The sequence below is a fragment of the Mauremys reevesii genome, linkage group 2, assembly GCF_016161935.1.
Source record: "Mauremys reevesii isolate NIE-2019 linkage group 2, ASM1616193v1, whole genome shotgun sequence".
Taxonomy (NCBI): domain Eukaryota; kingdom Metazoa; phylum Chordata; order Testudines; family Geoemydidae; genus Mauremys; species Mauremys reevesii.
The window spans coordinates 79,448,085-79,473,119 of NC_052624.1; the positions used below are offsets into that span (position 1 = coordinate 79,448,085).

The 25,035-nt window shown below is 39.7% G+C and overlaps 1 protein-coding gene across 3 annotated transcripts in view; it reads left to right on the top strand.

The window, feature by feature from the left end:
- The window catches only part of DNAJC13 (DnaJ heat shock protein family (Hsp40) member C13), a 100,534-nt gene that overhangs the window by 48,879 nt on the left and 26,620 nt on the right, over window positions 1-25,035 (top strand). For all 3 annotated transcript variants that reach the window (XM_039522907.1, XM_039522906.1, XM_039522908.1), the window contains 15 exons: window positions 69-228; window positions 1,683-1,745; window positions 2,209-2,310; window positions 2,714-2,818; window positions 4,737-4,939; window positions 5,659-5,743; window positions 5,997-6,151; window positions 7,037-7,082; window positions 13,934-14,088; window positions 15,148-15,349; window positions 17,866-17,981; window positions 20,556-20,634; window positions 21,372-21,507; window positions 23,920-24,104; window positions 24,938-25,012. In XM_039522907.1, coding sequence (XP_039378841.1) covers window positions 69-228; window positions 1,683-1,745; window positions 2,209-2,310; window positions 2,714-2,818; window positions 4,737-4,939; window positions 5,659-5,743; window positions 5,997-6,151; window positions 7,037-7,082; window positions 13,934-14,088; window positions 15,148-15,349; window positions 17,866-17,981; window positions 20,556-20,634; window positions 21,372-21,507; window positions 23,920-24,104; window positions 24,938-25,012 — 1,867 coding nt within the window. The remainder of the gene's footprint in view (window positions 1-68; window positions 229-1,682; window positions 1,746-2,208; window positions 2,311-2,713; window positions 2,819-4,736; window positions 4,940-5,658; window positions 5,744-5,996; window positions 6,152-7,036; window positions 7,083-13,933; window positions 14,089-15,147; window positions 15,350-17,865; window positions 17,982-20,555; window positions 20,635-21,371; window positions 21,508-23,919; window positions 24,105-24,937; window positions 25,013-25,035) is intronic.

Sequence of the window (25,035 nt, forward strand, 5' to 3'; positions counted from 1 at the left end):
GTCTTCCTTATTTTTTCTGAGGTTTAATGCATATTTCTGCCACTGTGAACTTTCTTCTGTTTTTGCAGGTATGAATTTTTCAATGAACTTTATCACCGGTTCTTGCTCACCCCTAAAGTGAACATGAAATGTTTATGTCTACAAGCACTGGCAATTGTTTATGGACGATGTCATGAAGAAATAGGACAATTTAGTGACACTAAATATATTGTTGGGATGTTGGAGAGGGTGAGTTTTGTTTGGATGGTGTTTTTAAGATAAAAATAAAATGTTAATGTAGTGGCTAGGAATAGCTTAGTCATTGATATGCTGCTGTCCAGTTCAGATTTTGGTATTACAGACGTAGCTTGAAGTTTCATTTGGAAGTTACTGCTGGATTGAGTCATTTTTAGTCAGTTTCTGTCTTCTTAACTCATTCTTAATGAATATGTTCTGCTGATGGAAGTCTGTGATGGTGGCATTTTTAGTCCCGTTACTTTAATATGCAAGAATACATTTATTTGAAATGAGGCCAATTCTAGTCTTGACCTTAAGAGTAAAATATAAATGAAAACAATATAGACTGCATTCAATGCAGTATTTTAGTCTTCTGCTTATTCCTGATGCACATCAGGAATAAACAGCAAACTTTTTAATTTTTGCTCCCCTGTGGAGAGTGGGCCGTCCACTAAGGGAGACACTTTGCCTTCAGAATGGCTGGTTCAAAGTGAACTGGCAGTGATCTTTTAGGCAGCGTGTTTTCTCCAAAACTGGGGGTGTATTGGTATACTTAAGGATGATGGGTTGGATTTGTTTGTAACCATAAAACTTGGAAACCCTTTAATGGTAAAGGCAGACACAACCCATGTTTAAATACAGTTGAGTTAATAGGTTCTAATTCTTATGCCTGTTTAATCTTTGAAGGTGAATTGAAGAGGTTTGGCCTATCTACAGGATAGTTCATGGTTGCACTTCTCTAACAGCAACTGAAATTAACATTTTAAGCTTTAGAGAGCTGCCTTTTTTACAATGCTCTTGTCTTAGTAGTCTGGCAGTTCTTTCTGAAGAAACATTAACTCAGGCCTTAAATCGGAGCTCGTCTTTCATTTAAGTGCATTTAAATTATAAACTCATACATGCTTTAATACCAAATCAGTAATAGGATATAAGGTAATATTAAAAATCAGTTAACTTTAAAACTCCATTTCACAGTGAATTCTATAGCATGATAATTTGGCAGTGGTATTTTTACCTTTCCCATAATGTGAACAATTAACATTGATTAGGTGTGATTCAGAAGAAAGTTGCATACTTGAACTTACTTTGCACAAACAGACTTCACAACAAACTGTAGAAATTATTCAAGAGCTGTTTTTAGTATGAAAACAAATCCAATAATACTACCAAAATTAGTGAGACTGTTTATAGTGAGTTGCAAGATATTTGTGAAAATGTTTGAGAATGTTGTAACATGTTTTCCAATATCATTATATATATATATATATATATATATGTTTTTCTGAAATCTTACTGTTAAAGGTAACCTTATCTGTTTTTGCACAGTTTTTATGTTTTGTTAAGATATTTGAGAATTGGATTTTACTCTCTGGTTAATTCAACATGCTAATTTTTTGAGGCTTGATTAATTTGTATTTCCTGTTGGACATGTTTGACTTGTTCTTCCCTTTTTTTAACCCCAAAAGTGCACTGATAGACTTGAGCGGGACAGATTGATACTATTCCTTAACAAGCTCATTCTAAATAAGGTAGGAGATTTTATTCTTCCAGTACTTGAAAGAAAATTCATGAAACATGGATACATTTTTTTTTAAACTGTTAAAATGTTCTCCAGTTTGAAACTAATGCTTTGAGTTGATTTTAAAAACTGTAACTGAATCTCTAATCTTGTGTTTACTTAATGGAAAGAACGATCTCTTATTAGATGCAAATGTTAAGGGTACAACTCTCTCTCCCTTTCTGGCACAGATGCTATATCTATAGGCGCGATTTAGGGTTTTTGAATGGGTAATGAGGGGATAAGGAAGTATAAATGTTCTGTGCTAGATTTCTAAAGAATATGGTTGAGTGTGAGGAGGAGAGTTGAAATCTCACTTTTGAATCCTATTAAAATACTATACAAAGATTGGTTCTTACAGTGCTTTTTACTTACCCATAACACACTTATATAATGCTCACATTTATTTCATGTGACGGTTTTCTCGTTTACAGAAAAATGTTAAGGACCTCATGGATTCAAATGGCATTAGAATCCTTGTGGATCTGCTTACCATGGCACATCTCCACACAAGCAGGGCTACAGTACCATTGCAAGTATGAGGTCTTTTGGTTTATTCACACTATGCCTTTTTAAGGGAATTTTTAAAATGGACACTCTCTTTTTAAAGGGTGCTTGGACAGAAACTAGGATTTTATTAAATTCAGTCTTTTAAGGCTGATATCTTTCACTTACTTTTGTAAGGGAACAGGCTGAAGTTTCTCTGCCAACCCTAACTTTGTCCTTGTTTCTCTGCACATACTATTTTATAGTCTAAGCCTTCATTAGTACCACCCAACTCTCATACCTCCTCCTAATGCACATCAGGCAAAAAAACAGCCTTGTAAAATCCCCTCCATAAACTAGCTAACTTCCAAATTGCTAAAGTCATATGGGATTAAGACTGGATCTTGCATTAAATTGGTTATATCATTTAAATATAAATATTTTACCTTTTAGAGCAATGTGATTGAAGCAGCACCTGATATGAAGAGAGAAAGTGAGAAAGAGTGGTACTTTGGCAATGCAGATAAAGAGAGGAGCGGTCCTTACAGCTTTACAGAGGTATCGTGCTCTTTCATTGCTGATTCATAAAATAATTAAACCTTAAGAATGACCATACTGGGCTAGTCTGACCCAATATCCTGTCTTCCAACAGTGGCCAGTGCAGGAATGAACAGAACAGGGTAACTGAGTGATCCATCCCCTGTCATCCAGTTCCAGCTTCTGTCAGTCAGAGGCTTAGGGACTACCAGAACATGGGGTTGTGTCCCTGACCATCTTGGAATAGCCATTGGTGGACCTATCCTCCAGGAATTTATCTAATTCTTTTCTGATCCCTGTTGTACTTCACAACATCCCCAGCAATGAATTCCACAGGTTGACTGTGCATTGTGTGAAGAAGTATTTCCTTGTTTGTTTTAAATGTGTTGCCTGTTAATTTCATTGGGTGATCCCTGGTTCTTGTGTTTATATGAAGGGATAAATAACATTTCCTTATTCACTTTCTCCACACCATTCCTGATTTTGATAGACCTATTTCACAGACACCCAGTAGTCTCTCTTCTAAAATGATCAATCCCAGTCATCTTAATCTCTCCTCATTCAGATGCTGTTGCATACCCTTAGTAATTTTTGTTGCCCTCTGTACGTCTTCCAAGTCTAATATCTTTTTTTGAGATGAGGCATGGGCATACCATGGATATATATGTAGTGGCATTATGATATTATCTATCACTTTCCTAATGGTCCCTAACATTGTAATGTGGTGTTGGTTGGTTATTTTTTCGTTTTGGCCAGCTGCACATTTAGCAGATGTTTTCAGAGAACTATCCACAATGACCCCCAAGATCTCTCTTGAGCGGTGACAGCAAATTTAGACCCCATCATTTTGTATGTCTAGTTGGGATTTCCAATGTGCATTACTTTAAAATCAGTGTTTCTTTTTCAAGAGGCCAGGATATTGTGTGTTTATAAAAGAGCTGAATGTCAGAGGAAAGTCTACACTACTCCAATACGTGCACATTGCTTAGCATAACTTATCAGATATTGGGTACAGCTAGATAATCCTCCCCCACCCAAGTCTGAGATGTCATGAAGTCCTAGGTAATAAAGGGGAGTGATACTGTCACCACCTCTCTGACTGTAACTGGCATTCTAAAAGCATGGTGGAGTTCCACAGACTACTGCTTGTACCTGCCGTATGGTGGAATGAATTAGTCTTGTAGTTTACTGCTCTCTGAGCCAGTAGGAGCTCCATCATAAAAAATAAATCTTATTTAACATGAAAATGGTATTAAAATGTAAAGATGTGCACTGGCGTACCAAATTACTGTTATAATGAATTGTCTTACACTTAATCCACATCCAATATATATTTAGTATTGTTCTGATGTGTACATCAAGCTTATTGGGTACCAACCTCTGGAAAAATGTGGGATGGCACATTTAATGTAGTTTTGATTTCATAAAATTCTAATTTTGGTGTGCTAAGGAAAGATTAAATTCTCAAAGGAAATCAGTGATCTGATCACTTTTTGGATATGGTGTTCGTGCATTTTATCTTCCTAACACAAACTACCAAATGGTATAAATTAGGATTTTTAAGAGTGCAAGAATCAAAGCTTTTAGAGTTTTATAATTCTGTGTAGTCTCCAAATGAGATCAATAATCCAATTTACTATAATGACTTGACTTTAAAAAAAAAAAAAAAAATCAGTTGAAGATCTCTTCCAAGTTGGTTTTCTTTTGCTTTTCTGGGCCCTTTTTTCCCTGTCATACAAAGGGTAGATTTTAGAGCTCCTAAAGGGAACAGGAATATTTAGTCTGTATTGGTTTTTCATAGCAAAAAATATTTTTCATACTTGGAGAGCATCTGATTTTATATGCATTATGAGCTACCAAGACAAGTAATGAAAAATGCCAGAAAACCTTACTGCTCATAGTGTGAAGCATCTAACTTGTACCTCTGATTTTAAAAAAGATGCAGGAATTATGGACCAAGGGAAAGCTGACTGCAAAAACACGTTGCTGGGCTCAGGGTATGGATGGCTGGAGACCATTGCAGTTTATCCCTCAGCTTAAATGGTGCTTGCTAGCCAATGGACAGGCTGTGCTGAATGAGACTGACCTTGCCACACTTATCCTCAACATGTTGATCACAATGTGTGGCTATTTTCCCAGCAGGTAATGAGTCTTTTTAGTTCCAAGAGAAGAAAATGGCTGTAACTTTCCATGGTTGTAGCAAATGTGCACAATTGCTATTCCAGTTTTATTGATATACTTCCTGGGTTAAATGGGAGAAACTCTTTAAACAAGACATGCATCTACCATCTCCTAGCGAATTTCATTTAATTAGTGAACATGGAAGTTTTAATCTTCCTACCATGAAAGCAGAGATGAACTAATGCAGTTTTATGATGGGACAAAGATAAATCCATTTAATAGACGTGCCATAAAACTTCATGGTCACTGCTGCATTGACTGCTCCTTCTCAAACTGAAATTACAATAATTTAACATTGTCTTAAAAATATAGCAGAAGTGAATGTCTCAGGTTACTTTGATAGCATTAGAAATACAATCAAACTTTTTATAACTCTTCTTAAACACATAGTTAATCTCACTGTTTCCATGAGTGAATACTGAATGTGAATTTTACTAAACCTCGCTGATCTACTCTATATCAAAGCTAAGACCAGGTGAAAGTTTGATGAATATTTAAGAAATGAGGATAGTAAAACTTGTTGGAGTGTATATGAGGATCTTGATATCAACCCAGTCCATTGGATCAAAATCTAAAATCTGACTGAGAAATCAGTTAAACATTTAAAATAAAAACAAATACTGTATTTATATTTATGTATTATACACTAAAAACATTGATTGGCAAAATACATGTTTTAGGGATCAAGATAATGCCATTATAAGACCTTTGCCCAGAGTAAAGAGGCTGCTTTCAGACAGTACTTGCCTTCCCCATATTACTCAGGTAAGTTGCTTGTTTTGTCAGTTTGTTGTTGAGAAATGTATAAATATCCGGAAATGATTCCAGCTAACTTAATATAATTTAACAGTCGTGTTCTGGGCTGTTGTGTTTCTTTCTACTATTTTTCACTAACTTTTTTTTTTTGGTTTTAATCATTCCAATTTTGATTAGCTGGTTAAAGTTAGTTTGTTTTATGGCTACTGCTCATCTACAATTTTTAGATGCTCCATGTAAATGCTGTTTGTCTTCATTTCAGCTGCTGTTGACATTTGACCCTATCCTTGTTGAGAAAGTTGCCATATTGCTGTTTCACATTATGCAAGATAACCCACAATTATCTCGTTTTTATCTAAGCGGAGTATTCTTCTTTATCATGATGTACACAGGTTCCAATGTACTTCCTGTTGCGAGGTAAGGACGAGGAATGGTGAAAATAATTTTAGGTATTTATGCTTGGAACTCTCTCTGTATATTAATATTCCTAACTAGATAGGGGAACCTGTTATTTTTCTTAAGCAGTGAACAGCAAGGTTTTTATAGTGACTTGCTTGTTTGATTCTGTACAAGTGATTAAGCTATGTGCATACATTTACAGTTTTTGTTGAACTGAAGTAGTGTTTGGGAGTTTGAGGGTGTGTGCCTATAGTGTGCCCAGCTGTACAGCTAAAATCATGGATCTGGTCAAGGGTTCCATTGACTTAAAGCCATGAGAGCAAGTACATGAGTACATAATACCAGAATTAGAAGAAATATTGTAGGATTTTGATGTGTACTATTTGAGCTTTTATTTTTATAATAGTTGGGTTTCAACAATGAGATTCGTATAAGGGTCCATAAAACTCCTTGCAGGATCAATGCCTAAAACACTTAATGTAAACATTCACATTTATCAAACCTGTATCTTCAAGCGTATGTAAATAGCTTTCTATTAAGCTCATGAATTTGAGTTTTAAAGCGATTTTGCTGCATGTAATGAATTATTCTTCCCATACATTAAGAATTCAAAGTATACATCCTCTTATACAACAGAATATCAAAGTAAATTGTTTTGTAAATTAGTCATTTACATCTTGTAAACGTGTCACTGATATCTTGATATTTAAAAAGTAAACTCAAAGCTTTCTATAAAGCTAATGAGGAGGCAAAAAAATCTAGGGTTAAGCTATAAATCTGATGTGAAGATAGGACTAAAATGAAAAAGCAAGTGCATTTTTGAATCGGCATCTATACTGCTCTCTTTTCTGCAGAGCCGCATTGAGAATACCACTAAACTAAAAAACGTTCCTTTTCTCCTAGGTTTTTGAAGTACACTCATACAAAACAAGCTTTCAAGTCTGAAGAGGTGAGTAAAAAGTACTAGTATAAAAACATTTATTTTTGCTCTCGTAAGCTGAGTTAACTAATGAATTCTATATTTTCTGAAGTATTGAAAACTGAAGGAGTATCTTTCTACCTTGTGCTTACATCTTCATCATAAATGGACACTCTCTCGCTTTCTAGTTTGTTAAAGATAAACATTCTTTTCCCTCCTTGTATTCATGTTTAAAGTCCACTTTTAAAAAAACAAAGCAAAAGCAAAAACAAAAAACCTCAGCTTGAGCAGACAACTACCTAATTCTCTTGGCTGTGTTGCTTGTGACTGTTGTGCATTGGCAGTAATTCATGACAAAATGAACTATATTACCTCACCAAATACAGGGCATAGACTTCTGTATGCTTAACTTCTGTCAGGTCTGCTTTGAATCTCCTTTAGAAAGCATCCTGTTTGTAATATCTGCTCTTTCTCTGTCTTCATGAAGAAATGCCATTTGCACAGCCAAGTAGCTTTTCCTGCTGCTTGTTCAATCCGGCCTAGTCGGTGCATTAAACATACTCTTTTTTTTTTTTTTTTTCCCTAAACTCAAACCAAGCATTTGCAACTAAGAAGTGAAGAAGCTTATTTTTAGTAGTGCTACAAATAGTTATTGCAGTAACAATCCAAGCAACTACTCGTTCCTCTTACAGTTAGACTCTTTGAGACCCCTACATCTCACTGCTTACCACCTCTCCAGCAGCTCTCCAGGCAACATTCCCATTGGTTAACACTAGATTTCACTAGACACTGCCTATTTGCATGTCTCTTGTGTGTGTCTAGGCATACAGCAAAAGATCTAACTTGGGTTTTAAAGTGAGGTGAGTGAACACTTTAAGATGACCAGAGAAGTCTGTTTTCTGAGACTGAATTTTTTGTCCTAGGAAGTTTCAAAATGGGACATTGGCTTGTAATGTGTTTTTAAAGAAAAACCTTCACTAGAACTCCATGGAAATAATAGGGGGAAGTACATTCCCTATATTCAGTGGCAGAGAGAGACACAATCTGGTGGACTCCATTACCTTCCCCATCCAACATCTTGTACAGGAGTAAAATCATACAGATTTTTAGAGCTTGTGTGGCCTCTATCTTCTGAACTTGCAGCTACAATGACTGCAATTGGCAGCTCAAAAGAGGTCTGTTTACTCTTCATAACAAGTGGAAGCAGCTTCAAGCTAAGATGAGTTTGTAGCACCTTCTGGCTTGGACAGTACAATGATCCTTTAAACTCTTTATAGTTCGTGGACCATAAATCTCTGGTTGATATCAGTTGTGGAATGATCAAGCTAAAGGAATCCAGTGAACTAAGTCTATTTCTCTTTGTTTTTTGGTGCAAAGTGGCAAAAATGAAGAACTTGAAACTCTAACCATTACTTTTAGGTTGTTATATATTAGGAACTCCTTGTCCGGGCATCATGCGCCCATGGTCGCGTCCTAGCGGGTGTGGAGCGCATCGTGGCTGGAGAGCTGGGTATTTCTGATGCGGGTAGCTATGGTAGCTATCCCCCCCATTCCCTTGGCAGTTCCGCCCTCCGCCCCCCGCGCCTCCCCGCAGTGCCTGGGTATGCAAAAACCATTGTCTCTGCCTTCTGTCGGCTCCCTCACTCCCTCGCCCTCCCTCTTCTTCCTCGCCTTTTGGCAACCGTTTTCGGCGTTTTGTCACCACTTGTATGGAGCCTGAACTCTCCCAGCTCAGCAGACCCCAATCAGCCCATACCGCAATCGTGGATGTTTTGACACCTCGCACCTCTGGAACCTGCGAGTACAGGCGACCAGACCTCGGATGAAGCGAACACAGATCGGCGAAGACGGCGACGCGGCAGCGGCACAAATTCTCGGACTGCCGGGGAAGGCGACAAGAGCCTTGAGAATGGAGATCCTGATGGCGGATGGGCAGATTGGATCCATTGAGCGCCATTTTGGGCCTTGTTAAGCACTTGTGTTGCGGGTGCTGGTGTGTTGGGTGTCCAGTGGTGCCGGTGTTGGATTGACTTTGTGCCGACTTTGGTGTATGCTGTGAACTTGCTGTGGTGGCTGCAGTTGCCTGAAACCACGTAGAGATATGCCAGAGGAGAGCAGAGAGGCCAGTGGAAGTACGAGAAGCGAGGCAGCGAAGCTTGCAGCGCCAGACAGAATCAATTTGGAGTTGGAAAAAGAACGGAAATGGCTTTGAATGCATACTGTGGCTGCTGCTAGAAAAGCAGCCCTAGCAAGGGCAATACTCTGCTGAAAATTGGCGTTGGGGCTTGGGTGATGCAGTGCAATGTGATTGGCTAACTGGGAGGGATTCCCTAATCACTGGGGGTTGGATGGCACGCCTATCCAGGCACCGCAGGCAGGGAACCAGGGGGCACAGAACCGCAGAACCCAGGGGACACTTGCACAATGGCACCATGGATCTGGGGGACCACACAAACATCCACGTGGGGTTCATGGTGGTGTACTCAGGAGTTATTACGGCTGCGTTTGACACACTGCACAACTTCCAAAACAGCACAGCAGCTTCCCACCCAAGAAACACAGTTTGCCTTGGGTGGAAATGGATGTTGACCTGCCTGTCCCCTGCCAGTTGGACCCATTGATGCCACTGATGGCTCAGCACAGGCAGCACAGGGCACACAGTCAAGTGCAGAATGGTGGTTCAATTACTGCATGAGTAATGGCAGAATGGCATTGGGCTGAGCAAGTGCGCTGCTCGCTGCTACTGACTCCGCTAAGACCTCAGCCAAACCAATGTCCCCAATGTCTCTATTGCTGCTCTCTGTGTATTGCCCATAGAGTCTGTGAGAGGAAGCTGAGGGTGGGTGAGGCTGAGGTGCGCAGTGAGACTGGCCGCTAGGGATTAGCAGACACCAGAGGAGAACAGAATCTAGAAGAGAGGAGAAGCAGGAATCGTCACCATCAGAGACAGAGTGTCTGAGCTTCATGTTAGCTGATACACTGTCCCTGCTTTTGTTGTTGATGTCCACTACCTCCCTCCCCTCCCCCCTTCCCCCTTCCTTATGCAAAGTAACTCTTATAAAAAAAGCATTATGCAAATTTATGCAAATATTTAAAAAAGTGAGAGAATTAAGAAAGCATGGTAAAAAGAGGAGAGGGGAGGAAGGAGAGGGGAGGGAAAAAAAGGGGAGAGAAAAGGCCAAAAAAAAATTTTAAAAAACCTGCAAAAGGGGGTGGGGAGGGCTCCAGGTGGAGGGGGCGAGCCAGCGGGTGGTCCCCACCGTGCACGCTGGTGAGGGGTGGGGGAGGGTGGGGAGGCAGGTGAGGAGAGGGTGGTGTGAGGGGGCGTGCTGAGCTGCAGCCTGCCTGGCTGCTGCTGCTCTGCATGCTCCTGCCGCCATCCCCAGTTTGGCAGCCGCTCATCCCGATTGCGCCCCCCCCCTGCATTGCTTCCCGCCCCGCCGCCCGCCTTCCTGCCGCTCGGTTGTCCCTCCCTCCCTCATCCCTGTTCACCTCCTCCTGTCCTGTAATTCACTGTCCTCACCTTCATTTTTTATTCCCTCTTCCACCATTCATTTTCCATTCATTTTTTCACATCATCTTCAGTCTCTTCTTTATTTCCTCTCATCTCTCATCTCTTTTATCTTCGCCGATCTGGGGTTGCTTAAATCCTTGGGATGCCATGAGGATGGAGGAGGATGAGGGAGAAAAATTTTACAGAACATACATAGATACATAACAATGAGTATACATTTTCACCTACAACAATTGTATTCACTACAAGGTGTCAATTTCATCTTAATAGATTTACATGATTTTTAGTGTTTTTTTGATCTTCATCACAATAGTGATCCACACCATCTCACAGACACAGCAGGTCCAGGCATCAGGTAAGCCACATGCTCAGTGATTTACCTCCCAACATTAAGCTCTGTCTCCCTCCCACCCCCCCCCTCCCCGCACCCACAAACCCCTCCACCCCACCCCACCCCTTCCAAACCTTCCCACGGCCCCCCTCGGTGACCAAACAGAAAATTTCACGCCTCTTTCACTTTTTTTTTTAAGCTGCTGCATTCCCCCTTACTTAAAGAAAAAAACCACCAGAAAACGGCCTAAAACGATATCACTTTTTGCATTTAAAGCCTGGATCACTTTGAGAGGATAACAGAACAAGCACTTGAAGATAGGAGAACAGAATAATGCCAATGCTGGGCCAGCATACGCGTGATGCTTTGCCAATACGCTGATACCTGATACTGCACTACATGATGGTATGGGGTAAAGTGTCCTACCATGGTGCCAGTGAAGTACCTGCTGCCCAGAAACCTCTGCCTTGCCCTTCAGAGAGTACCTAGGAGAGCTTCTATCGAGCGCTTCATCGGATCATCCCTGGAGGATTTCCTCAAACAAAACAAACTTAAGTAAACTTTTCTAACTAACTATATGCAAAGTCAATCCATCAAATAAAAGGCAAAAAAAAAAAAAAGGCTAAAAAAAAGCAAAAGGTGCAAACAAAACTACACTCAGGCGTCATTCTCTGGAATAGTATTCTCTGAGGGCTGGGAGCAGGAGGGCTGGGAGCAGGGTAATAGGGTCAGGGTGGCTGCTGGGGGGCTGCTGGGTTCACGGTGTGCTGTGCTGCTTCTCTCTCTTTCTTCTCTTCTTCTTCCTCTCTCCTTCATCCCTGCTGCATAATCCCTCAGATGCATAATCCCTTACAACCACCACCATCCAAGGGGGGGGTACTTGGCTGCCCCTAAAGCCCGTGCAATTGGCAGCTCAAGCGGCATGTTTTTCATGTTTTTTTCGACCCCGACCGACTGCGCCTCTTTTTTTTTTCTGCTTTTGGCTTGTCTGTGCTCCTTAACTTCTGCACTGCACTCTCCCTGCTGTGTGCGGAGTCCCTGCTCGCCGTAGAAATTCTTTCAATACTTTTTCATTTCTTTTTTTTTTTTTTTTTGTTTTTTTCTGAATCATCTCCCCCAGCTATCAATCATCTCCCCTAGATCGATCCATTCCTGGGAGGGGTTTCTTTTGGGGCTCTTTTCATTGTTAACTGTGCTGATGAGCTGGCTGTGGTGTGCTGTGCGTGGTGATGAGTGACTGATGAGTGAGCAGTGAAATGAAAAAAAAAAAAGCGCTTCTTTTCTTTTCCTGTCTACCTGGCTCCGAGTTGAGAATGCTGATGCTGTCCAGAGCGGTGCACTGTGGGGATAGGGATAGCTCCCGAGGCCAATTCGGGGCATGGGCGCCTATTCCACCTCCCCTATATAACCTTTGCGACCGATATTAGCTCTACTCCTCAGGGCAGGAGTACAGAAACCGAGAGCCATTAAAAAAAAAAAATAATATATAGCCTCCTAGTGTGGACGGTTGTGGCGTTAAATCGGTTTTACGCTCCTAAAACCGATTTAAACGCCTAGTGTAGACCAGGCCTCCAAGTCATTTTAAACTTTGCAGGAAAGTTCCTGGCCAAAGTAGAATTTAACATTACAATTTTGAGATGAATTTGAATTTTCTGAATTTTAGTAGGGAGAAGGCCAAATAGGATTTTTAATAGAAACTTGGTTGCAGCTTAGTAAACTGTGGGAAGTAGTGCTTGTGGGTGTTAATACTCAGTCACCTTTTAAAAGAGGATAAATTGCCCTTACAGAAAGTGCATCTTAATTCACCCACTCTACATATGTCAGAGCGTTAAATCTGCAAAGCTGAACCAGGGGAGGAGATGATAAGCAGCTTCTGGATACTATGTTAGTCTGGTGGTGGTTTCCCAAGGATTGGTGGTTTCTTTGTCTTTTTTCTTTTTTTTGATACAGAAGGCCTGCAATACATTGTTTTGTCTGAAATATTTAGCAGTATCTTTACCCTTTACAGTCACCCTAAAGTCAAATTTTAAACCATATAAAAATTGAAAAATTTTACAAAATAAAATTTTAGAGCTGAACTTCTATTGCTACTATAGTATATGTCTGTCTGCCTGTAGTACTGTGCCTCTGAATTAAACATACTTCCTATTAGCATTCTTATAGTAAGCAGGATCCAGGAACATTCCTTGTTCTGTAAACCAGCATAACTTTCCATGTACTTACTTCAAGATATAAGGGATGTTAGCTCACATCAATTTTTTTTTAAATTCATGATATCAAAAAGGATTTACGATATCGTTGCTTGTTAAAATCTTTAAACTTAAACTAGATCATTGATGTAGCAAACAATTTGATCAGTAAATGATATAATTAAATCTGTCTGGATAGCTTTTAGGAATTTTAGATAGGATTTTTGGCTCATACAGTTAGGAGACCTCGTGATGATTTTGAGCTCTGGAGAGATACTTGCTACTTGTTCTAGTCTTGCCATTGGCTGAAAAATCAATATTATGCAGTAGATTTCAGTGTTTTATGAATGCTTTCCATTGATGAACTGAACCATACTGTTGTTGGACATAACTACAATTACCTTAAGATTAGTGTCTTTTATAGTCCATGGCTTTATATCTTTAAGGATGATGGGCTTCACCACCCTGGGTGTAAAACTGGTATACTTTTTAAAGTGCTATGACTGTTCTGGGTTATATACTGTATGTCACAGTTGCTTGCTTAGCTGTGTTTCACTCTTTTACAAGTGATGTGAAGATGACTCATGGTCAGCATCCTTTAAAAAAATCAGCCTCCTTAGCCACTCTTAAATTTAAGTAGCTGTTAATGACTAGCAAATTTTTGCATACTTGAAGCTATGTAAAGAAAATTTATACAAAAACATTTTAAGATCCTAATCCATTTAATTGAATTTCATTGTAAAATAAGAAAGCCGTATCCCGGTGTATGTTAATCATGCAATGAGTGTGATCAGACTACAACTTAACTTGCAAATACCTCAATACCTGTGAAATGCTTTCTTTTTAGACAAAAGGGCAAGATATAGTTCAAAGAAGCATACTAGGACACATCCTTCCTGAAGCAATGGTGTGTTATTTAGAAAACTATGAGCCAGAAAAATTTTCTGAAATTTTTCTTGGGGAATTTGACACTCCAGAAGCAATTTGGAGCAATGAAATGAGGTAACTATTTGTATCCATTTCCCATTAAGTAGAGGTTTCAGTCTTTTGATTAAACTTGTGTTAAGTGCATACCATGTGATTTGACCAGGAATAGTTGGTATAGTATATTTTACATTTTGAGCAAAGAGGGCTCAGTGGCTCACTTCACTTAGCTATAGTAGCAGTTGCCTGTAGAAACTCTCTCTCAAGTGAAATGGATTTAGTTGTCCCAATTAAGTCTTTAGCCAGGAAACGACATGGCACAACAAACTCTCTTCAAAAGAAGCCCATGGTACAAATATCAGTGTCATGGAACAGTTTACACCATTTCACTTTAAATTCTCCAACAGTTTGCTTTATGCCTGCCTACATCATGCTTAGTTAGTGTCAGCAAATGTTATCTGTCTCTAGAGTGTGACCATTCTTCAGTTTCCTCTGTAAACTATATGGTGTTGCAAATCATATAATTCTTGTCTGGATATCGTACCTCTTAGGTTGCTAGGGTATTTCCCATATAAAGCATGGAAAATCTTTCTAATTGTTTATCTTTTTCTATATAAATGTAAATCTTCAGTGTTTAAAACAAATTTGAGACTGCAAATAAGTAGGCAGAACTGTGTACACATCTTCTGTATTACGGCTTAATTTTTGTTTCGGTGTCTTAAAATTAAAACGAGTCACATGAGATTATAGCACTGTAGTATCCCAAATTTCTTAAGACTTTTAATCTGTTCAAGAAAATATGGCTAATTATGGGATATTAAACCCTTGTCAAAAATGCTTAGTGGAGTAATTATGAAAAGTACCTGACCAAAATCTTGTATTAGTATAATTCTTGATTTTTGCAATTTTTTTAATCACTTGACAGCCGTACTTTTGACAGTCCCACATTACATTCTCATAGCCAAACTAAGGAAATATGGTCTAGATGAAATGACTATAAAAGTGGGAGTACAAATGGTTGAAAGACTGCTCAAAAAGTAGTTAGCAATGGGGATTGGTCCTGCTTTGAGCAGGGGGTTGGACTAGATGACCTCCTGAGGTCCCTTCCAACCCTGATATTCTGATTCTAATTCACAGGCGCCTTATGATCGAGAAGATTGCTGCGCACCTTGCTGACTTCACCCCTCGTCTTCAAAGTAATACAAGAGCACTCTATCAGTATTGCCCCATACCAGTTATCAACTATCCACAACTGGAGAATGAGCTGTTCTGTAATATTTATTACCTCAAACACCTGTGTGATACACTGCTATTTCCAGATTGGCCAATTAAAGATCCTGTAAGTCAGAAATCTTTCTGTGCTTGTATATCCATAGCACATATGCACAAACCTAACAAAACTGAAACGTTTCTAAAAACCAAAAAAACAAGAGTGATAAAATGTCTTAATAGTTGGCCTCAAACCTTGTTTCCTCCATAAACGTCAATATACTTTGGTTTACATCTGCAAGTCCCAAGCTTATGCTAAGCTGCTGTACTGGATCCAAACTTTGGGTCCCACGTGCTCTTTGCTTTCTGGGCTGGCCAGAGTTTAACTCTGTGTAGGCGCACACACTCCAAGTACAGCCTCCATGTCTGATGTTCCTGTTGCCAGTAGGGACCCTGCAGTAATATTGCATAGACCCTGAAGTTGATGCCAGCTCCTGCAAGCCTCACAGTAGCTGTTGCACATGGAATTCTATCAACACTGTGGACCTGCTGTAAAACTTATGTATGACGAACTAAAAATCAGTATTGGGTAAACGGGAATATAATTGAATTGTCCACTGAATTCTTGATTATGGCATGAAAAAACTATTCTGCTTCTATAACAATCAGATATGATTGCTTATACTTCCCTTTCAGCAACTTTTGGGATGTCTACACTGCAGTGTGAGTCTGGGATTTGAATTCTCGCTCAAGGCCCCTACCCCTTCCATCTACACATAAACCTTACTAATCAGGGCTCAGTCCCAGGGAGTGGAGGGTCTGAGCCTGAGTCAAGCCGGGACCCAGGTTTAAGCCATATCGCTTTGCAGTTTGTAGAAACAGACCCACTGGATTCGTGCTCTGGGACTCCACCAGAAATATTCCATGATCCCACAGGCCAGGTATCTTTGTCCTCTGGGCAGTTGAGTCTGGTGAACAGTCAAGTTTTTCCCACAGTACACTACAAAGGACTACAGCAGCCAGATTTTGGGAGGACGCTAGGAAGTCTGGGATATGGGAGGTTGGGCTTAATCTGCCCACATAAAACAGTGTAGACATTGGAGCCCCAGGCTGGGACAACAGTTCCTAACCTGCGGTTACGAATGGGTGTAGACACTCAGCCTCAGATTAACAAACCTAGCGTCTGCTAACTGAGTTTTACTAACCCTGGGCTTAGACTAAACCAGATAAGTAACCTGACAAACTCTTTTAGTAACTCTTCTTTTAATGCTTTAGAAGTTTAAGCTTGACAAGAAACATAGCCATCTATTCAGTCTAAGTCTATTTCAACATTGACAGTTAACCCAGGTGATAGGCACCTCAGTTAGCCTAGCAAGGATGAGAGCATTCCCACTGCAAAGCCATATCTGCATTACAGTTTCTGCCCTCATGCATGTGCCTGGAAAAGTAGCCCATGGTTCTTTGTGCTGAGATCCTGTTAAATTTACCCAGTAAATTGGGGGAGAGCTTATTTATCCTTTTGGGGAATTGTGGGATGGACACTGGAGGACTGCTGGCTTGAATGACGTATTTATTTTCCCCTGGGCCCTCAGTACAAAGTAGACCGGTTCCAGCCTTACTTAGAACAGAGCCTGGGTTGTAGTCCATCCCATACAGCCAGGTAAATTGGCCTGTGCTTAAAGTGCCCCTAAAAAGCCAGGTCAGAGATTTTTAATTTGTGAATGGTAGTGGGGTTAAGGCTACAGTGCAGTATAGATATATTCTCTTCGTGTTTGCAGTTCACCTCACTTGGACAATGAAACTAAAGATCTTGTATGGTCACTTAATCCTCATATGCAGAGGAATGTTTGGTTGTCTTCAATTACTCATTGAAACGTACAAAATGTAAATGTTTTCATAATTTTAACTTAAAAGTTGCTAAAAATCTACTTGGCAGAGTTCAGTCTAATATATCTGGTAGCTGATTCTTAGCATTTGATTACTAGCATTAATCTAAAAATATCACTTTAGTACTAGAACTCTGAGGCTAACCTTAACTTACTCATGTACAAAATATCTAAATGGAATTCCTCAAACAAAAATGAAGACCTACGAGGTCTTTCAGGTACAGTACACTTACTTTCTAGAACTCTGTCCACTCCAAATTTAAATTTAACACATTTTTAAGAACGGAAGATGGCAGCATGGAGCAAAATCAGAATCCCAGGGTGTGTCAGTTAAGGATAAAACTACCTTAGAAAGCATTTAAAATAGGAGTATCTAAGTGATGTTACATGCTAACATTACAAAAATTTTCACCTCTGCATTAAGTGTAGCTATATATATATATATATATATATATATAGCTACACTTAATGCAGAGGTGAAATTTTTTATCCTTAACTTTTTATATATATATATAAAAAATATTAGCATTTAGCCACAAACAGGAAAACAGCACAAACAGGCAACATTGCCTGCGTTCAAATCAACTAATATACAAATTTCCAGTGATTGTTGGTGGAAAGATTCAATTAAAATAGTTAGCCCCATAACCAAGAGCTTCAGGATATCTGAATTCCTTGATGATACTACTTCAGTATCAAGTGCTGACAAGTATGTTTGACACTGGCCATAATATCCTTAATGGATTTTAATTAATTTCAGGTTAAATTGTTAAAAGATACTCTGGAGGCTTGGAAGAAGGAGGTAGAAAAGAAGCCACCTACAATGTCAGCAGATGATGCTTATGAAGTGCTTAACCTTCCAAAAGGACAAGGACAGTAAGTTGCCATAACTTCCTAAAACAAAACTAAAGCTGATATGTAACTGCTACATTGTTTTATATCGTGTTACTCCAGATAAATTGAAACTTTGATCTCAGCGTATGGTACCCAAAGCTGGAGAGATCTGAAAAACAGCTGTCAGATGGCATTGTATTTCAGGCATTTAAATTATACTAATGACAGAGGCAACTTTTTATTCAGCATGGAATAAATGCTGAAAAAATCCAAAACCCTTTGATTTGATATTAGGCTAATCCAGGGGTAGGCAACCTATGGCACGCGTGCCGAATTCGGCACGCTAGCTGATTTTCAGTGGCACTCGCTACCCGGATCCTGGCCACTGGTCCGGGGGGGCTCTACATTTTAATTTAATTTTAAATGAAGCTTCTTAAACATTTTTTAAAACTTATTTTACATCCAACAATAGTTTAGTTTATATATTATAGACTTATAGAAAGAGACTGTCTATAAACGTTAAAATGGATTACTGGCACGCAAAACCTTAAATCAAGAGTGAATAAATGAAGACTCGGCACCCCACTTCTGAAAGGTTGCTGACCCCTGGGCAAATCACTGTAGCTAAACAGTGGTGCTTCCATTAATTCCATAATTTGCAAAAAAAGTCTGTTTCAGTCTCGAGCTCCTGCAAAGCTGTTGTACTGGATCCAAACTTTGGGTCCCACATGCTCTTTGCTTTCTGGGTTGGGCAGAGTTTAACTCTCTGAGCGTGTAGGCGAGCACACTCCAGGTACAGCCTCCATGGCTGACATTCCTCTTGCCAGTGAGGACCCTGCAGTCCTATTGCATAGACCCTGAAGTTAGCGTCAGCTCCTGCAAGCCTCACAGTAGCTGTTGCACATTAAGTTCTATCAACACTGTGGACCTGCTGGTTTACTGTTTCCCTCTTTTGGGACTACATGACTATAAGCAAGTATATACAACCTGCAAAGATTTCTAAACGCACATCCTTTACTCAGAGAATCGTAAGATGTACAGATCCATGTAAAAATAAGTATCTGCAAGCAAAATCCTTCCTTTTGTATCCTCACTGCTCTGAAAGCTCTTTGGGCTTTAGTCAGTCCTTCTAGGGTCCCAAAACCCTCCTCTCTTCTCCTTCCTCCTGCCCACTCTTGCTTTCTTGTGACCCGTTTAATCAGCCTCAGACTGTCGTTGATGGCTTGCAAAGTTACCAGCTCACCTGGAAGGACTGGCTTCTGTGGGTGGTAGCTAGCTTATAGTCCATAAGTGTGTGTATTTGAATAGGAGACCCACCACGGTAATGAGCCTTGATTTGTTTTATTCAGCATCTGTCAATGCCATTTGGAAATTTTCAGTCCAAGGTGGAGACACTACAGGGAAGGCACAGTAGTCTTGCAATGAAACGGTGCTCACAACTAAGTGGAGTTGGTAGTCTGATGTAGATAGCCTTGTTGCCAGGCTGTGACTATTTTGTCACCCCAAATTCAGTCATTAGAGAACATTTTTAAAGTGAATAGTGCAGTAATAACTGTTCTTTGTAATCTTATTCATAACCATCAGAACTAATTGAGAGTCACAGGACTTCTGTGTCTTTGGGAGGAGTTCTCATGAAGACACGAAGCTCCTCTATTCTTGACTTTTTTTCCCCCCTCAGAGCTGTACACATGGGCAGAGCTCTGCAAGAGTCTTAGAGCTGAGGACACAGACCTGCCATTGCCATTGAACCATGCCTTCATGTCTGACTCTCTATCTGTAGTAGCAGAGGAGGAAGTCATGGAAGTTCTGTGGCTGGGGTCTAGGACAGCAGGAGAGAAGGATAATTTAAAATTATTTCAGCTATTTGAACAGTTGTGGTGAGATTTTAGACTAAATTGTAATTATTTGATAGTTATGTGGTTGACCAAAATTATTCAAAGAATGATCTAATTTTGTAAATGCTTTGAATGTGAGAATTGAATTATTTAAGGATTATAAACATAATTACTGAACTCAGTTATAGAAGGTTCTACTTGGGTTAGGGTTTTTTCTGCAGCTAGGAAGGTGGTGGCTGTAAAAACATTCTTGCATGGAACAATCTTTGCAGCTTACAAAAAATGGTGGTGAAAAATAATTGGAAAACTTGGTACAAAGAGAGTGTCTGATATTTCTTGGAAGCTCACTGTTAATTTCCTAGCTCTCTTTTTTATAACCCTTGCACAGAAGGGAAATATTGGGGTGAGGGGAGACGGGAAATTAGGTGGGGAGAATTCAGACAGTAACAGGAAGTGGATGGCAGTTTCCACCTCTTGGGGTGTAAGGGCAAGTCTCCTTCTGAACCGCGAGGGAAAGATGTGCATTAAAGGTTGACTTTTCAACCTGAAATTCAGACACTTTGTAGAGGAGTTAAAAAGTCAAAAGAGATTAAAATGTGATATCTTTTTAAAAAATCTAAAGATTTGGATGGGGAGAGGGGTCTGACTCATGATTTTTGATTTCTTGAGGTCGGTAGTTTTGAAAATGTAAATTTGTTCTTATTCACTTTTGATATGAGAATTGATTATCTTATTGCTGTGTTCTATATATAACATGAAATTCTCTATCTGCATCTGATAGGCATGATGAGAGCAAGGTCAGAAAAGCCTACTTCAGGTTGGCTCAAAAATATCACCCTGATAAGAACCCAGAAGGGAGGGTATGTATTATACTATATGACTTTTTAGTGTACACTGAGACTTTTTTGAGATTATGGTTTAATGGGTTTGTCTGATTTTTAATGAATATTTACATCGGTAGAGTTTTCAGAGCAAGTCACTTTCTTCCAGAATACACTTGCACAAAATCTAGGAGTTCATAGCATTTTAGCTGGAATACTACACACATTAAAAACATTTTTCTTCAGAGTCCCTCTGAAGAAACAGTTAATCTCATTCCATCATGCCAGGAAATGACATGCACTGTATGTACTCTTGTGGGTTTTTGAAGGATGAGGCATTTAAATACAAAATGAAGATAATGTGTAACTTTCTTTACAATAACTTTTCAGACAGAGTACAGTTTACCAAACCTTACAGTCCACTTTTCCACTCACTTGATTCTACAGTGAAGCCATAATGCTAAATTTGTAATGTGTTTTTCATTGATAAGACTAAGTGTCAGATTACACCTTCACTGAAAGACTTAATAGAAAAAAAAACTGATCTGTAAACCAGAAAAATATTACTACAGTAGCATACACAGTTACTATTTTTCAGAGTTTTCTCCGATGTGACACTCCCTTGAAATTTCATTTGCAATGGTATAATATAGCTAATGTCGTCATTTACCAATTCAAAATCAAAATAGGGAAAATAGGTTGAAGCCGCAAGTGACTAGTAAATACTCAGCTTTTGTTAGATAACAGCTTGACGTTGTCCATATTGTTATCTGCAGGATATGTTTGAAAAAGTAAACAAAGCATACGAGTTCTTATGCACAAAATCTGCCAAAGTGGTGGATGGCCCAGATCCAGAGAATATCATCTTGATTCTGAAAGCTCAAAGCATCCTCTTCAACAGACACAAAGAAGGTGGGCATACTGACTCAGAAATATCGCTTCCACTGTATTTCTCAGAAGAGCTTTTTGAAGCTGCTTTGAGTTATTAATGCATTAATTTTGAAGTTTCTTTTCACGAAATAGTGAGAATACAAAAAAGTTCATGAAATGTGGAAGCTTCATATTTAACATAGTAAAAGTTAAATAGAAGGACTTTATCTAGTTTCATCTTCCTCTCTACACTGGAAAAACATGACACGGACCGTGAAATAGGACCATGAAATAAGCCTTTTCCCATGAAATCCCATGTCCCTTTGTTCCTAGGAGTGCCCCAGCAAAGAGGGCTCCTAGTTCCAGCTGGGCTGGGGAGGGACAGGACTTGTCCATCCTCTGCACAGCTGCTCGGGGGGAGGGGGGAGACCAGACCCCCTCCAGGTGTCTCCCCTTGCTGCAGGGTGCTTTTGGACTGTGCAACAGTCCCAGAGGTTCCTGCAGCTGGAGGAGGCTTGTGGACGTGGGTCCAATCTTCCCTTCTTCCTAAGAGTGCCCCAGAAAAGGCAGCTCCTAGCTGCTAATCTGGGCAGAGCTCGGGCAGGATAGGACTTGCTCTTTCCCTGCAGGGTTGCTCTTGGGTATCTCTCCCAGCTGCAGATAGCTCCGCACCCCCTCTTCCCCACTCTGTCCAGCTCTGAAGGCAGCACAGAAGTGAGGGTAGCAACAAGTTTGCAACCCCCACCCACAATTCCCTTTTGTTGAGACCCCCACGGTTACAACACTGTGAAATTTCAGATTTTAACATCTGAAAACATGAAATTGACCAATTTTCAAATCCTATGGCTGTGAAATTGACCATAATGGACCATGAATTTGGTAGGGCCCTAACTATCATGCTTTCTTGTTGATACCCAGTAAAAATACCCAGATACACAGATATCTAGTAAAAATCTGATAACAGGAAATATAGTAACTTCCGTGTCATATCTTGTCAGTGGTGGACCAAGACTCACTTTCACTGTGCTGGAACCTAGTCAAATAATTGGCAGTATTGTAGTTGTGATGGAATTGTCATTTTATTCAATTAACATTTTCAGGTGCTTTGAAATAGCAGGAGATGGCAACAAGGCTGAAGGTGAACATTTAGCAATACAATTTGTTATGTGGTTGCCTGTTTTTGAAAATCACTAATGAAGAAAATACTTTTTTTCATCAGTTAAATGTCTGACTCTTGCACTCAAAGGTCTCTTATTCTCTGGCAAGACTGAAAATTGAGTCCTCAAAGAAAACTTTTTAGTACTTACGAAATGTCCCTTAAATAGTTCTAAACATAAAAGTAGTGCATGCTGCACATGTGCAGTGTGACTTTCTCATTCTTAAATATACACCTCTACCTTGATATAATGCAACCCGATATAACACAAATTTGGATAACGCGGTAAGGCAGTGCTCTGGGGGAGGCGGGGGGGTTGCGCACTCTGGTGGATCAAAGCAAGTTCGATATAACGCAGTTTCACCTATAACATGGTAAGATTTTTTTTGGCTCCCAAGGACAGTGTTATATCAGGGTAGAGATGTACTTAAGATTCTCTGTCCTGTTCTACTCTTTGCAGTACTCAAGTAGTCCAAAGGGAGTTGTAAACTGACTGCATTGTGCTAGCCAGGGCTCCCCCTGCTGTTGCCTAGTCACCAGGACAGGTACACTCTGCATGTATGAGCTCCACCACCACTCTCCTCCTCTGCAGTCTGTAGCAGGGAGAAGAGAGGGCTAATGTGGTCTAATAATTATTGACTAACAATCCTGAGAGCCCTTTGCATTACCATATATGGTAACTTAAACCACAAACATCTTAGTTGTATAAAATACTTTGTATGCAATATGGCACGTTGCTTAGGGTACTACAGCTGTATCTCTTGACGTGTGTGGAAAAGGTCACCCATAATACTCAATTAGATGTACATTAACACATAGATTGTCTTGTTCTATAGCAAATTAAAAGTTTTTGTTTAGAACTTAAGCCCATCTGAAACCCATTCAGAGGGTTTGATGCCTTATGTGAGAAGGTGATGGACTCAAGTTTCAGCAGTCATTCTGTAACATCAAAATAAAGAACTTCCGCAACCTTCCCAATGTAGTGTTCCCTTATTAAAACTGACTCAATAACATTAACAGTTACTTAATTTCTTGAAGTAGGCAAGACACATGCTGTGAAAGACGGCAAACTGGTTTGTGCATTACTAGAAAAATCTCTAGGGCTGCAGAAATAACCCTGCTTGTCAGATGAGCCAACATTGTGTTCACGCATAGCTTGGCTCTGAAGGAAGAGAATATTTTTGTGAAAAAGTAATTTAGTAATCTGAAGCAGATTAAGATAAAATGCTCAGCCATTAACTTGCAGTGTCTAAATGTGTATCAGATTTGCTACATTTCAGTTTCTGTTTATCCTTCAGATTTGAAACCTTACAAATATGCAGGCTATCCCATGCTGATTAAGACAATTACCCTAGAAACTTCAGACGATCTTCTGTTTTCCAAGGAATCTCCTTTGTTGCCTGCTGCTGCAGAGCTGGCTTTCCACACAGTCAATTGTTCAGCACTTAATGCAGAAGAACTGCGGAGAGAGAATGGAATAGAGGTAAACCCAAAGAAACTCATAAGCACATCTGTTTTCACAGCTTGTTTGATGGTTGTTACTACTTGGATAATCAACTGAGGAAGGGGGGAGGAGGGGAGAACAAAATTGATGGTGTAGTGTTATCTGCACATTTGCCCACTTCTTTCCTGCAAGAAACATTCTCATTTCTTCTGAAATGGAAGAGGTGAGGGGCAGTAGAGATCTCCTTCTTGAGTAAACTAATTCATCACTCCACAAAGTGGCTTTGAATTGATTTTACATAACATTCGTCTTCCAGAACAAGTTCTAGTGACCGTTGCATGGAACGGCACAGTCTGTAGTGGGCTTCTGTGTTGTGTTTGTTTTTGTGCCAAAAAAAAAAAAAATAACCCATTAAAAAATTGTGACTTGCTTTAAAGGGTGGGAGCAAACCATTTGAGCATGGTTTAGTTATTCCAAATGAATACTCCTCAATAGCACATATTGGAGAAGAGGACACCACTATAATTAATTGTGCTTGTATTAAGAATCTTCTTAAAAACTCCCTTAAGCTATGATTGCAGTGTGAAATGGCTAGATATTTCGAGGGAGATTTATCTTTACATGATGGACAATTCATGTGAAGTAGCGTAAATCTCCCTCTATGGATGTAAAATGTCCTTATGAAGCCCAAACAGCAAAAGCAAAATCATTTTGCTGCATAGGACAGCTGTTAAACCATAACAGGAGGTAAGTTTTACAGGCCTGTGCAGGCTTTATTGAAACAAAGCTTGTAAAGCTACACTTTTTGCAGAAAGATACTTTCTTTAGGCTTATGATGAATTCTAACCCTTACAGCTTTTTAATCCCTAAAGGTGTTGCAAGAAGCATTTAATCGTTGTGTGGCAGTCTTGACTCGTTCCAGTAAACCAGATGACATGTCTGTACAGGTAAGTAATACAGAAATTGTAAA